Source organism: Chiroxiphia lanceolata, chromosome 21, assembly GCF_009829145.1.
Source record: "Chiroxiphia lanceolata isolate bChiLan1 chromosome 21, bChiLan1.pri, whole genome shotgun sequence".
In the NCBI taxonomy this organism is placed as follows: Eukaryota; Metazoa; Chordata; class Aves; order Passeriformes; family Pipridae; genus Chiroxiphia; species Chiroxiphia lanceolata.
In genome coordinates this window covers 6555856-6569815 of record NC_045657.1, presented here as the reverse complement: position 1 = coordinate 6569815, position 13960 = coordinate 6555856, and the positions used below count along the sequence as shown (strand labels likewise).

At 48.9% G+C, this 13960-nt stretch overlaps 1 protein-coding gene across 1 annotated transcript in view; it reads right to left on the bottom strand.

The window, feature by feature from the left end:
• MEGF9 (multiple EGF like domains 9) overlaps window positions 1–13960 on the bottom strand; it is a 50364-nt gene that overhangs the window by 26073 nt on the left and 10331 nt on the right. The window contains exon 3 of the mRNA XM_032708669.1: window positions 21–222. Within this exon, the coding sequence (XP_032564560.1) occupies window positions 21–222 (202 nt within the window). The remainder of the gene's footprint in view (window positions 1–20; window positions 223–13960) is intronic.

Sequence of the window (13960 nt, the reverse complement as noted above, 5' to 3'; positions counted from 1 at the left end):
GGACGCCTGGCCTTACTCACTGGTCACACTGGGCACTGCTGGAGCCGGTGGGGCTGCAGGCACAGGGCTGGCACCTCTGGGTGTCCTGCTCCAGGTAGAATCCGTGGGCACAGCTCTGGCAGCGCAGCCCCGCGTACCCGGCGAGGCACCGGCACTGCCCCGTCGTGCGGTTGCATTCGGACACTCCAACACTGCCCACAGAGCTGCAGTTGCACAGATCTCCTGCAAGGGAAAAAGAAACAAATAGAATCACAAAACAGGGTGGCTTGGAAGAGAACTTAAAGCTCATCTTGTTCCATCCCCTCGCCGTGGGCAGGGACACCTTCAACCAGACCAGGTTGCTCCAAGCCCCATCCAACTTGGCCTTGGACACTTCCAGGGATGGGGCAGCCCCAGCTTCTCTGGGCAACTCGTGCAAGGGCCTCACCACTCCCTTTGTGCACCCCAGGTTGGAAACTTCATCACTGGAAGGATGATGTTTGCTTTAAAATGTTGAGATGATTAAAAAAAAAAATGTTGGGAGCACACTGGGGTTTGAAACCCCATGGTTCGTTCTTCAAATTTCTCTCTAAAGAAGAGCTAGAAGATTACAGGTATAACTACCTAAAATATACATATATTTTATATATATATATATATGTAACTGTATCTAATGTCTGTGTGTGTATATACACCCATATCCACCCTCATGGCTGTCTGGTTCCATCACTCCAGGACCACATTAGCTGTGTAATATAAGGATAAAATCAGCAACAGGTGGCAAAATCATTAATTATAAGATTCTCCATTTCACATCACTGGAAAACCCCTGCTTCACCAGCAGGCTGGTCATTATGGTGCAGGACACACACCAACACAATTAAAATGGAATCAGCATCTCCCATTCCTGAAGAAGGGATACAGAATCCCCTGAAAATCTGCCCTCGAGGGAGCACTGAGCACATGAAAACAGCTTTAAAAACTGGGGGGGTGGAGCTGTGGGCAGACAGAGACCTCCACCACCTAAACCACAACAGGTGAGCAGGGGGACCCACATCTCTGCTTTGGGGACACTCTGTATTTACAGGGGTTCTGGAAAGCACACACTGAGCAGCTGCTTTTTTTAAGAGAGAAGCAAATCTTTTGATCAAGTGATGAATTCCCAATCCCCCCACACGTTATTTCTCATAATACTTTAAAGCCCCAAACGCACTGAAGAGAACAACCCTCTCCCCGGCAATTTGTTTCTGCCAAGAGCTTTATCTCCTTTCTTTCATTGCAAAATATTTAGTGCCTTAATAATTTAAAGTATTTCTCTGCCAAGAGTGAATTATAAACAAGGATTATTTGCAGAAATAGTGCATAAAGTATCAGGGGCTTTACGCAACTGCTGGTGTTTGTTATTCCCTGAGAAGAGCCAGTGTTCAGGGTACTTCATGGAGAGGAGAGAGGCTGGGTCCCCATCCCAAGAAAACTTGATTTTAAGCTCAAATCATGTTAAGAAGACCCAGCACTAATGCTCTGTATCAGCACAAGTATTTCAGATTATTTAACACTGATGTTGTGCCCCAATCCAATGGAAAGGGCCTCAGCAGGTGCCACACCAAAAACCCAGTGACCAGATAAAGATAAACTTATGAATCTGTGAGTAATCTGAAATCAGACCACACTGAAGACCTCAGTGTATCTTTGGAGACACAAGTCATAAGGTCTCCTCATCACAGCAGTGAGTTTTCAAGGAATGCTAGGAGCCATGAGGGAAGGATCCCACTCTCCCCACAAAGGCATTGTGCAGGAGCACCTCGTTGTTAAACAGCCCCCCAGAGCTTTTCCTTGTCATCCATTTTCTTCCAACACACAAAGAAATATGAGTTATTTAGCTCTGTTACTCTATCACAGGATCCCCCCAGAAGTCATGTTGTCCCTATACACCTGTGAAATTGCACCGACATTTCCTTCAATCCAAACTAGCAAATAGGACAAACACCTCAAGATCTGCAATTATCCACTTCAGCAGCCACTTCACATAATGAACCAAATTCCCAGTTCAATTATCCAGAACCTTATCGATTTGGGCACTTGGGCTCCCCCCTGCCAACAGATGCCATGATAACTTGTTGAGCAAAAGCACTTTGGAGTTTGTCAAACGTGCATCAAAACAAATTTCCCTTTCAAAGCTCATTACGTGCGGGGCCATTAGACCTGCCAGATTTGATTAAGACAAGAAAACGAGCAGCATACCCCTTCTAATGGCATGGGAGGCACTCAGAGGGCAGGTCCCACACAGGGTGATGAGCTGCTCCGTGTGGAGACCACCCCTGTGCTCCAGGAGCATCGCAGCCAGAGCCACCCGAGACCATCCCGACACTCCAGTCGAGAGCTGAAGCTCCATTGGGAAGCTATAGGTGATTCAAGTTGAATTCCCATTGGAAGTGCTGCCATCCTGCTGGAGTGATGTGATGAGGAAGAGCTCCCCCATGCCAATGGGGACCACTCGAAAGCACTGCCCTGCTCCTGCCCTTTCCATCTAGCAAACCAGCTCTGCAACACTGGCCCCTCAGGAGAGCAAGAAATGCTGCAATAATCCAAACTAACACTGGTAAAAGCAGCTTTTTGTTGGGAGGCTGGTGGAAGTCCAGCTCCAGCTGCCTTGGCAGCGCCAGAGGAGGCTGATTCTGCTGGTGATGGGGGCGCAGAACTGAGCCCATCTGGTGTAGAGGCCGCAAAATCACCCCCGAGTGCGTGATAAGGTACAACGGGGCACAACATACAGAAGATGTGCCCCAAAAGGGTTGTTTGGGGGAGGCTGTTGCCTCCCCCAAACCACCCCAGAGATCTCTGGGGAGGGATGGTGGTCCCCATCAGGGAAGCAGCATCACATGTGGTCCCCACCCACCCCAAATGCACCCAGCTCAGCTCACACGTTCGCTCGGCTGATGCAACTCCAAAAACGCCCCGAAGCCCCCGAGGTCGGGCAGACGAGGAAGGAGATCCAGACACAGCACTGAAATCCATCGCCTGGCACAGCGTCGAGGCCGAGGCTTGACATGATGATGTACCAGACTATGAACACCCGAGGCCTAATTTAAAAGGCACTTTGTTGTCCCGACAGCAGCCGGGCTCGAGAAGGCGAGAACGGTCCTTCAGCCAGATAACGAACATCTGCCCTGGACTCTGGGAACACAGCACAGATGATGAGCACTACAGAAGAAAATCAGGGAACATTGTCCTGGCTCCCGGCCATATCCTGGCTTTTTGGAGCCTTTATTCAGTTTTCTCGAGCAAATGTTTTGCTTTTGAAGGTAACCTTCAAAAAACACCTCGCTCAGAGCTTTTGTGAACACAAAGGAACGAACGAGGGTGGATGAACCCCGGAACTGTCCCACTCCAGGTTGCTCAACCACAGCTGGAGGTATTGTGTTCAGGTTGGGATAACACCATCAGCAAGGGGAGCCAAGGGCAAAGACCTCCCAGGGATGGGGCACTAGTCCAAGCTCTGACTTTCCCAGCTTGCTCTAGTGACTCACCCTCACCCTGCCTCAGTTTCCCCATCTCAGGGTGTTCACCCACCCCCAGGGCCTCCAAGCCCTGCTCGTCTCTGCCTGTTTCCCATTGCTAAACCATCCAGGTTCCCCTTCCCTCCCCACAAAGCACCACACAACAGCTCAAAGCACGTGGTTATCACTGATAAAACCCACCACCTTTGCTCGTGATGGCATTGATAGGCTTTAATTAATTAACAGCCCCGTGACGTTCTGAGGTGCCAGAATAGAGGCACCATAAAACTGCGTGTCACTGCCACATGTTCCCCCTTCAAACAACCCAAACACCACTCCCTTCAGGAACAACATTTAACCTTCACTTGTCATTGCTCAGAGGCAGGTGGAGTAAAGGGAAGGTTCCCCATTTGGTACAGCAAGGGGCACTGTGTGGGACACAGATTTAATATGCAATTTCAGTCACCCCAACCTCAAATTGATTAATTATTATTATGCAAAAGTCATAGTTTACCAATAAACTGGAGAATAGATACTGATTAGATCCACACCATGGCTGTAAGCACCACTGACACAACCAAGAACCTCCAGGTTTGCAGGTACCCTGTGACCCCTCAGTGTGGCCACCTCAAGCTCAGTGCCAGCCCCCCCAGCATGGACCTCAGCCTCCAAATCCTACCCCAATGCAAAACCCAACTCTGCAAATCCCATCAACACCTCAGCCTGCACCAGGTCCATCATCACACCGCGTTCCTTCATCTCCCATCCCCTCCCAGTACTTAAACAGGGTTTGTTCCGGAGTAAAAATCCTTTCTCAAATTATTTTTTTCACATCCTTTCAGCTTTGCAGTGTTTTAGGTCCTAACACTTATTTTAAGCGTGATTCCTTCTCCCCTCCAAGCCACTTAGTGAATGAATAATTTAAAAACAGGTGAAATATTTACAAAGGGCTAAAGAAGCCAACACTGTGAAAAGCACGAAGGTCTCTGTGAAACCACATTTGCTGGGGACATCCTGAAACAGTGTAAATCCTGACCAAACTCACCTACTCCCTGGGAACCAGTATGGAAAAATCCAAGATGCACGTTTTTTGTTATAAGAACGTGCAGTTGTAAGAGCAAGGGAAGTCCCAGGGATGCTATTTATTGTCCTGCTGCAAAAGCACCCCCAAGGAGACAGACATTCTCTGTTCTGTGGAGAAGACGAAGGAAAAAAAATAATATATGTAACCTGGAGGTGCTGTTGTGGGTTTGGGTGGTATCACAGCCACGGCAGCACTGCAGCCAACACCAGCAGGAACCTCACCTCCCAAACACCCAACAAGTATCCTGCTGGATTTAAACCAGCAGGAATGATGCCAGGTAAGGGGCATCTCCTGCCATTTCACAGAATCATTAAGGCTGGAAAAGATCTCCAAGATCACAAGAGTCCCACCTTTGACCGATCACAACCTTGTCAATCAGACCAGAGTTCCACGTCCAGTTGTTCCTCGAACACCTCCAGGGATGGGGACTCCACCATCATTTGCTGGTAGGGGCAAAGCCAGAAGTCCCCACCTGCTCCCTCCCTCCCCTGCACACTAAGGTGAGCAGCCCAAAGCCCAGCCCTAAGGCTGGAGACACCTCCTTCTTGATTACAGAATGTTTGTAGTTACCCTGGGTTTATCCCAACCTCCCTTCACACCACTCTGACTTCCCAAAACCAGCTTCAACTCAACATCCCACTCACTTCCACAGGGAGGATGAAGCCACTGTATCCACTGCACACAACAGCATCCCATTGCTGGAAAGGCTCTGTTTTGGGATTAATTCAGCAGTTTCCCCCCCTCTCCCTCAACCCCATACTTCATTCCCAAATTCAAGCCCTACCTTCTCTCCCTTCTCTCTCATTTCCCCTTCTCAATCCCTCTCCAGGCACCATATTCCTGACAACACAGGAATAAAGGGATCAGGCAGCAGGTTTAAAAATCTATCCAAGGTCATTTCCTTTCCCCTTGTAATTAAATTGTGGAACTCATTGTCAGGGGATGTTCTGGCTGCCAGAAATACCTACGGCTTCAAAGGAGGACTGGAAAAGCTCACGGAGGACAGGTCTGCTGGTAGCTGTTAAACACAGGGATCTGGAATAAGCATCCTGATGGGAAAGTCCCTGAAATGCTGGCTGCAAAAAGCCAGGACTATGCCCTGCCCTCTTGGCATTTTCTTCTGGCCAGTCTTGGATGGGTGAAGCTTTGCCCTGAGCCAGGCTGGCAGTTCTGATTTTCTCCTCTTTTCCACTGCTCGGGGACAGTGGAGGTTCAAGTTCCTCCCCCCAAAACCCACAAATCCCCCTTAAAGAGTTAGGCACGGCTTTTTCCACTGGGAATTTTCTCTTATTACAGCCAAAGGCACAGCTGTGCTGCACCACTGCTCTTTCTTTCCCCCTTGCCTCTCAACGGGCTCTTTCTCTTACCCCTGAGAAGGACAATCCACTGATGGGATGAAAAGGGCAATGGGATGAAGGTCAGGACAGTACTGTCCTAGCATGGGATAACGAGAGTATCCATGAGCTGATTGTTAAAAGAGAAGGTCCTACTTAACACAGCCCTTGTAAAACAATTCACTGAGCTCTAGCCCATTCCTTCCACATCTACAGTGCACCATCTCAGTGTGGGCCAGTCTAGCCCTGGACTGGTATTTGTGTTCAACTCCATCACTCCTCACTTGGATGCAACCCCACTGATGCTGTGAGGGCAGGAGCTGCTGTTATCCCAGTGCAAGATGCTTTGGCCTCCAACCTTCCCCCACAGACTGCAGCAGATCTGAGAGGGCACAGCCTGGCTGAGCTCTCCCACAGGGAGCTGAGGAACATCTGCCACGGGCTAAGAGCTCCTGCAAGAACAGGATCAGAGATGAGCTGATGCACTGTGACTTCCTAAAGAGAAGTGTTCTGCCAAGTCCCAGGACTCATTCCCATCTAGACAGCACTCAGCACAAAATAATAGTCAACTCTTGCATCACTAAGGTGCATTAAAGTGCTCAGACCTGTAATTTACTCTCACTTGAGGCTACAATGCAAAGCCAGACTGGTAGGAAGAATATCTCTGCCTACTCCAAAAAAAATTTATATAGATATAGGAGTGTCTTCTGCTATTTAGCATTCACCTATTACTGAGTGCACTAGATTCAGGGCACTTATAGACTCCACCAAGCTCTGGGCACTGCAGAGTCAGGTGTGCTGGTGGTGAAGAGAACAACAGCATTCACATTAATACTGTTAAGAGCTTTACACAAGTCACTTGTGCTGTTCCAATAAAAGGCTTTTATGGGTCAACAAGGGGAAAAAATACAAGAATTTCTCAATGCTCATACATCACTTGTAATGTCATTAAAAGATTAAACATACTTGTTGAGGAAAATTAAATCAGATTAAATCTCTCTCTTATCACTCGGAAAGAAGCACACAGCCAAGGTCCCAACTCTTGGGGGTCACCACAAGCACTTTCCATCAGTGTTAAGAAGGCAGGGCTGGGACTTCAGCCAAACTCCAGCTCAGCCCTAACAGTGTCACACTTCTGCCATTCCAAAGGGATGGGGCATCGCTCCCCACCACAGCTCACAGCCCCCCTCTCCCTCAGCAAACCCACCCTCAGACCCTCCCCAAATGCACAGGCTGCTTCACTCCCTGGGATTATTCTTATTCCTTCCCTGCACCTGCAATGAACACACAGGCATTTGGTTACTGAAGAGTTCCTGAAAGCTTCTCCACAAAGAGGAATTCTGTTGGTTTTTATTCCTTTTTGTTGCTAAACAAGTCAGTAACCTGTGCAGGGGAGCTTTGAACCTGCTCATTCCCCAGTAAACGTGCTTTAAAAGTCAGACTCACAGGTGTAAAGCTGTCTTGGGAGACTAAAGGATAAAGCCCTGCAAACATTAGGGAAAAAAAAATGAAAAAGTAAAATATGGATTCTCATTAACTTTATATTCCTCCTGCACTGGGAGATCCCCATGTCACAGCACAGCTGGGGCACAACACCTGAGGAGCTCCCGTGGATGGGACAAGGGGATGTCAGGAGGAGCAGGAGTGGTCCTGGAGTCATTAAGATCCAGGTTATAAGGCAGAAAGCTGTGCAGGAGGGATTGCACAGCTGCAGCAGAGGAATTATTCATTCCTATGTAACAATAAATTTCCATACGCAGACAAACCCTCCGGGTCTCTTACGAAGCAGACTGTGTACAAAGAGGAATGTGGCCCTAAAATGTTTATGATACAAGAAGCTACAGTAACTTCAAATAGACCAAATACATGCTTGAGGATTAAAACCTCCACAGTTTGAAAAAAAAAAAAACGGATCCAAGCCTTTTAATTAATTTAAAAATAGTTTTGCTGGTGTTTTACTTTAGTTGGTTAGATTTTCCCACTAATATTTCCACAAATGTCTGCAACCATATAAATATTCCATGTTTCTGTTTGAAAGTCTCCATATTTTTTACCACCCAGAGCGTGACACAGCCAACCCAACTCGGGGTTTAGAGATAAACAGGGTAAAAAGTAACTTTGGCAAATATCTCCCTACCGGAGCACAGCAACCCTGGCAGCTCATGCCCTCCTGACAGACGTACTTGTGTGGCAACTCTCAGGAAATTAAATTGTTTTGTCAGCAAAATACTTTCTGTCAAAGATCAAGACACCTCACACGGGATGGGGCTGGGAATTTAGTAGCAGATTCCAATTTTAGTATCTATCCACCATGCCCTGGCAGAGAGAGGGATTAAAAAGAGCTGCATGAATAATACGAACTATAATCGTCTGTTGAAGGCTCTGTGTGCTCAGATTCCTGCAAAAAGTAATTAAACTCACAAACTTTGCTCGGTGCTTTGGGGAGTTGCAGCTAATGAACGAACACGTTAATTTGTACGGGAGCTTTAAGGAGCCACAGAGAAAACCCTGAGCAAGAACTGTGCTTCCAACTGTTTGTGTTTGGGCTACAAAGTTGTGCTGCATGAACAAGCAGCAAGAAAACAGGGGTTAGGAGATGAGTTGGAGGATGAGCTTGGATGAACAGCCCTTTACCACATCCCAGCCTTCCCAGCACAGCTCCCATTGCAGAGTCCTCTGGGTGAGACCTCGGGGAGAACCAGCTCTGACCAACACCTGGTCATAGTTAAACTACACTAGTGATTTCTCCTTGCTTGAATTAACAAATGAAAACTTCCTTGCAAGGAACTCCAGCAAGATGCAGAGTGCAGCCAGGGAAGGAATCACCAGAGACCTGCTCCCTCCCTGCCTCCATTTCTGAGATGGTTACAAACTGCAAGTCAAGAAGGGCAAATCTTGAGCCCCAAAAGCCCAGGTGAAGAATGCAGATGACTCCTTTGCTCCACTAATGAAGCTGGGATTTGCTTCCCACTCTCTGTCCAAGAGCTTTTTTGCACAAACACAGTATTTGTGGCTGGTTCATCCCACCCCACACTCCCAGGGCTCCCTCACAGGGATGCTGCACAGGCAGCAGAGCAGAGAATTTGTCCAGCTTGCAAGGAACTAATCTGCCCAGCTACAGGAGCTGCACATTTGTCTGACACAATTAAGTTGCTTAAATCCAAAATACATTGCTCCAAGGCATGCAGCCTTCCAGAGCCTTCTCCCCTCTGGACCTTGCCTGCAGACACAATAGCTCCTCTTCTCCCAGATCACTGCAATTAACTCCTCATGCTCTCAAGGACAATTTCAGCTTCAGCAGGAATTGCTGTGACTTCCAACCTCTTCCTTCCAGACTACCCTGGGCCGTGCTTGCACTGAGCATCCCCTGAGAGCTCTGTGGGTACAGGTGAGGAGAGCTTGTCACCCCCAGCCATTGCTGCCCCAGGTCCTGGCTGTGCTCACACCACCTGTGAGAAAAGGGAATGGCCAAGTTCAGGCTGCTGGAAAGCCATTTTTTACTTAGTACAGAGACCACAGACTAGGTGATAACACCTGCTTCAGCACCACCAGCTGCTGAAACCTGCACTGAAGGGAGGGGAGCTGGTGGGGACTGTGACAGCCTCCATCCCTCCATGCAGGTAAATCATGGTATGAGCTGCAGGGCCTGGATCTCTTGGGAGGTTTCCTAGTGAGGTGGCAAACACACATGGCTGATCTCACTGCAAAATGCAGCTTTTTTTGTTGTGGCAAAGACATAACAACCCAATTTCTTTACGCCGCAGTGTGACCAGATCCTTCACTGATGTATGGAGGGAGCTGCAGCTTTGCCTCACCACTGACCCCAAGCAGAGTTTCCAAAGCTCAGTCCAGCATAGAATGGCTGCGGTAGGAAGTCATCCCTCCCTTCCCTCTCCTTTACAGCAGTCTCTCTTACACTGGGAGGAAAGGCAGAACAAAAGCTGGAGATGCCACAGCGACGGCGCAGGTGTGCAATCAAATCCATAATTCAATATAAAAATGCTGGGAAGCACATCCTCCCCCAGCCAGAGGCAGAGGAATGCTCTGCATCTCCTGGAAGCAGCAGATGCTCCTCAGATGGCTGCCATAGGTCCCCAGCTGGCTTTGGGGTACACACAACCTCTGGAGAAGGTCTTCATCTTTTGGGACAGCACAAGCATCAGGCCCAGGTTCCTCTCTGAGTGAGCAGGAGTGATTTTTAGATTGCTCTGATAATTACCCAAGACAAGAGGTGCATTCAAAAGGGGACTGTGGGCACCCACAAGAAGTGCAGATTGGATCAAAAGAGGGTCACATCACTGCTCAGCATACAGGGAAGGGGCCCACCATGCTTGGCACACAGGCAGCAAGAGGCATTTTTACAATTTTTTGTGCCTTTTTTTTTTTTTTTTTAATGAGGAAGAGAAGGCAGACTTGCTTTGGAGGGTTTCAGGCTATTTTTTGTTTAAGCCTGTGGAGAAAATCTGGAATGAAAACTTTCATCAATAACTCCAGCAGGTGCCCAAGGCAGTTCCTTTTAAGCTTCAGCTCCTCCAGCCGAGGAGCAAAGGGACAGTTCCATTAACAAAGGCCCCTTTTATCCACGGCATTAATAAACACTTACTGAAAGTGTTAATAAAAAGAAGCTTTCCAGAGCCTGAGCTACAACCCCAGTCCATCTCAGCTCACTGCATTTTCAAGCAGGGAGGTTTCACAGGCTATTCTGAGTTGGAAGGCCCCAACATCACAGGATTCCTTCCCAATACACGTTCCTAATTTTTTTTCCTACTCTAAATAAACATATTTAAATGCAGACTTTTATTCATCACAAACAGCAAAACCTTTCTTCCTTTCTCACTCACTTTAAAGGCCGAGGAGGGGAAGGGAGAGGGACTTGAAGAGAAGAAAACCCTTTGAGAGCCTGCAGCCAGCAAGTCCCGGTTCTCTCACTGCTCCCGAGCTTGGTTCCAAGTTTAATAAAGGTGTTTTGTCTCCTTGCTTAATAAGTGGAATTACCATAGCAGAAAGCCCAGCGGGGGAGAGGGATAGCACGGAGCATGAGTAATCACAACTGGTTTCAGGCAGGTTTTGCCATTTGGGTCCTGTTTCAAGGTTATGATGACATAGCGCTACAGGCTAGTTTGGAGCTACCATAACTCCTGCCAGACAAGGGGTTGTAACTTACAACATGCTGTAAGCAGGGAGAACTGCTGGGACACAGCAAGGAGAATGTCATCCCAGCTGGGAAGAGAGGTTTCCTGCTCCATAAGTTTTATTCCCTTATTTTATAACCCAGCCTTGTGCTTGCCCTGCTATACTTTGCACAGGACAGCGATGCAGCCACCTCCAGCTCAGGTGATTTAAATTCCCCCTCTGACAACCTGTTTCACACCTTCATCCAGCACCTGCCAAACTGGGTTGCAAATACTGCAGCAAGACAAAATTTCCTGGCAAATCCATGGAGGAGAAGTTGAGCTTTCAAAGAGGGAACTGATATGGGCCAGGACACGTCATGGAAAAAGACACCTGGACAGAGAAAGCTGCCACTTATCACTGGAAACAGGGAACTGCAGCAGATCCAGTATCATCTGCTGAGGACCTGCTGAGGGGGAGCAGCCAGCACGGTGCACCTAAGCTGTACTCCAAACCTTCCTCCAGCAACTGCAGCCGTGGCATGAATTTAGGGAGCATAAATTCCCCCCCTGCACACACGGCAGGGGCACAGCCCACACACAGGGGTTGCAGGGCAGCTGCCAGCCCCTGGTTCCCCCTCACCTCTGCTTTGAGCCTCTGAGCCCTGCAGCAGGTGAGTGACCCCAATCAGGGCTGCACATCAGCTTTTCATTCCTCTCTCCTTAGTCACCACACTGCTGCCAACACAGACAGACCATGTAGCTCCATCCAGCCCCAGCTCCTGCCTCAGCCACAAGGTGTTATCTGTATTTATTTCTAGCAATAGCTCACCTTTCAAAGGGAAATGTTTTCATTAAATAGCACCACTTCAGCAACCACAAACAAACAGTGACTTCGAGTCTAAGCCAATTCTCTGAAACCTCCACAATAAATACCAGGTCAGCCAGCAGAGTACAACAGGCAACAGCCCTGTCCCACAGAACACCCAAATCCTCTTTAAACAGGGAAAACTCTTAAAGGTGTGACAGAAAGGATGGAGGCAGCCAGGCATAAGGGTTTCAGGCACCCTGTGCACTGCTCCCTGTCTCACCCACAGCTTTAGGAACTAAGCTGAGACCAAGTCTGAGCCAAGATGCTAAAACCAAACTGGTGATCTCCAGGGTCAGAGCTGAATCCCCCACCATCCCCAAGGGAGAATTACCCACGGTAAAAGCAGCACACTCAGTCTTGGGTTGGTAAAACCAAGCCAAAGAGACGCTCAAAACCACAGAGCTTCCTCTGCAGCCTGTGGGCCAGCTAGAAGAGGTTTGTTGACATTTCTATCCTGACCATTTCCCCATTTTTGAGGGCTTCATAATGACTGTTTTGGCATTGTAGGAGGAGGAGTGGTGCCTCCTCTTCCACCAGCTCTGCTGCCAATGAGAAACCCTGCAAAAAGAGGATCTGAGTCCCATCTGCAAAGAGGCATCCAAAATCCTGGTGAACCCAGGGAGCTGCAGGCACCTGACACAATCCTGAGGCTCTGCTTTCATATGGCAAATAGTGCACCCACTGTTAAATATATTACCTGGTATTACATAAATACAGGTGGGAGAGTATCAGCTCTAAGGCAAGGACCACCTACCCCACATATACATGACAGGGGACACAAGGGATCCCCGAAGTGGGATCACGAAGTGATGGGTGGAGGAGCAGAGAGAGAAGGGCATCAACTCCCCAGTCTATAAATTTGAACTCACCATCTACACATCTCCTGGAAAGCTTTTAAGGGGTTTTTAACCAAAAGGTGTAGATAACCACTGCCCCAGACATTCCCTGACACCAAACTGGGGTGCTGGGGGGAAAGGCAGGACTGTCATTCTGTCCATCCCAACCCAGAGCTCGCCTTCTTCTGCAGGGAAGGCAGTACCACCCTTGGAACCCACTGTCCCTTCGGAGACCAGTCCATTTCTTGTTTATTTTTCATTTTAAATGGATTAGACATGTACAAAAGCCTCCCTTGAAAAGAAACAACCAAGATGCAAAAAAGATGGGAAGATCCAACTGCGAGGCGTCAGCACTAATCCACGTCAAAGGGCACGCTGTCAACAACTCACTGTGAACTTCCAGGAGGGAAAAAATGCTCAGAATAAAACAGTTAAGACCAGATAAGCGTTTCTCATTAATTATCTGGAGTCAAACTCGGATTTCTCAACAACAAAGCCAAGCCAAAGCAAGCACATTAATAACAGAACATCTCTTACAGGGAGCTACACGCCGGGCGTGCAGCCTGCCCTTGGAGGGAGAAAGGCTGGAGGCAGGTGGAGGCTCTGTTTGCTTTTCCCCGATAACAGGTATTTAGTTCTCGACGTCACTTCGCTTTATCGTAGCCTGAAACCCGGCTGAGCAGCCCGGCTCCACCCCCCCATCTGCTCCCTGGGACAGCTGGCCCCGTGGCTGAGGGGATGCTGGGCAAGCCACGGCCACACCACACAGCCCAGCAGCTCCCCAGACCCACACGGAGACACCCACCCTGCCCAGAAACTGGGGGGCACCGCTGGAAAACCACACAGGACAGATCCTAACACGACACAGCTGTTCAAGGGAGGGGAGTGCCGGGAGCTGGGATGGCTGCGCTCGCATCCAAGTCAACTGCGGAGCTGAAAAACGAGGCAAATCCCCCCAGATCCTTCCTCGAGCACTGGGAGCAGTAGGAATAAAAAAAAAAAAACAAGTGGCCTTGGCAGGGAAGGGCAGAGCACTGGGGAGGCTCTGAAGACATCGCCTGTGTTGGCAGCAAGTGAGCAAACACCCAGCCCAGGCAGGAGCCGACAGGTCGCTGTGCTCCACTTCAGTTCCAACAACCCTTTAGCTCTGACAAACAACCTGGAGCAGATCCTCCACATTCTCAGGATACCCTGGGGTCCTCACTGCATCCCAGCCCAGCTCCCCCCAGCCCTCAGGCTGCAGTTTGG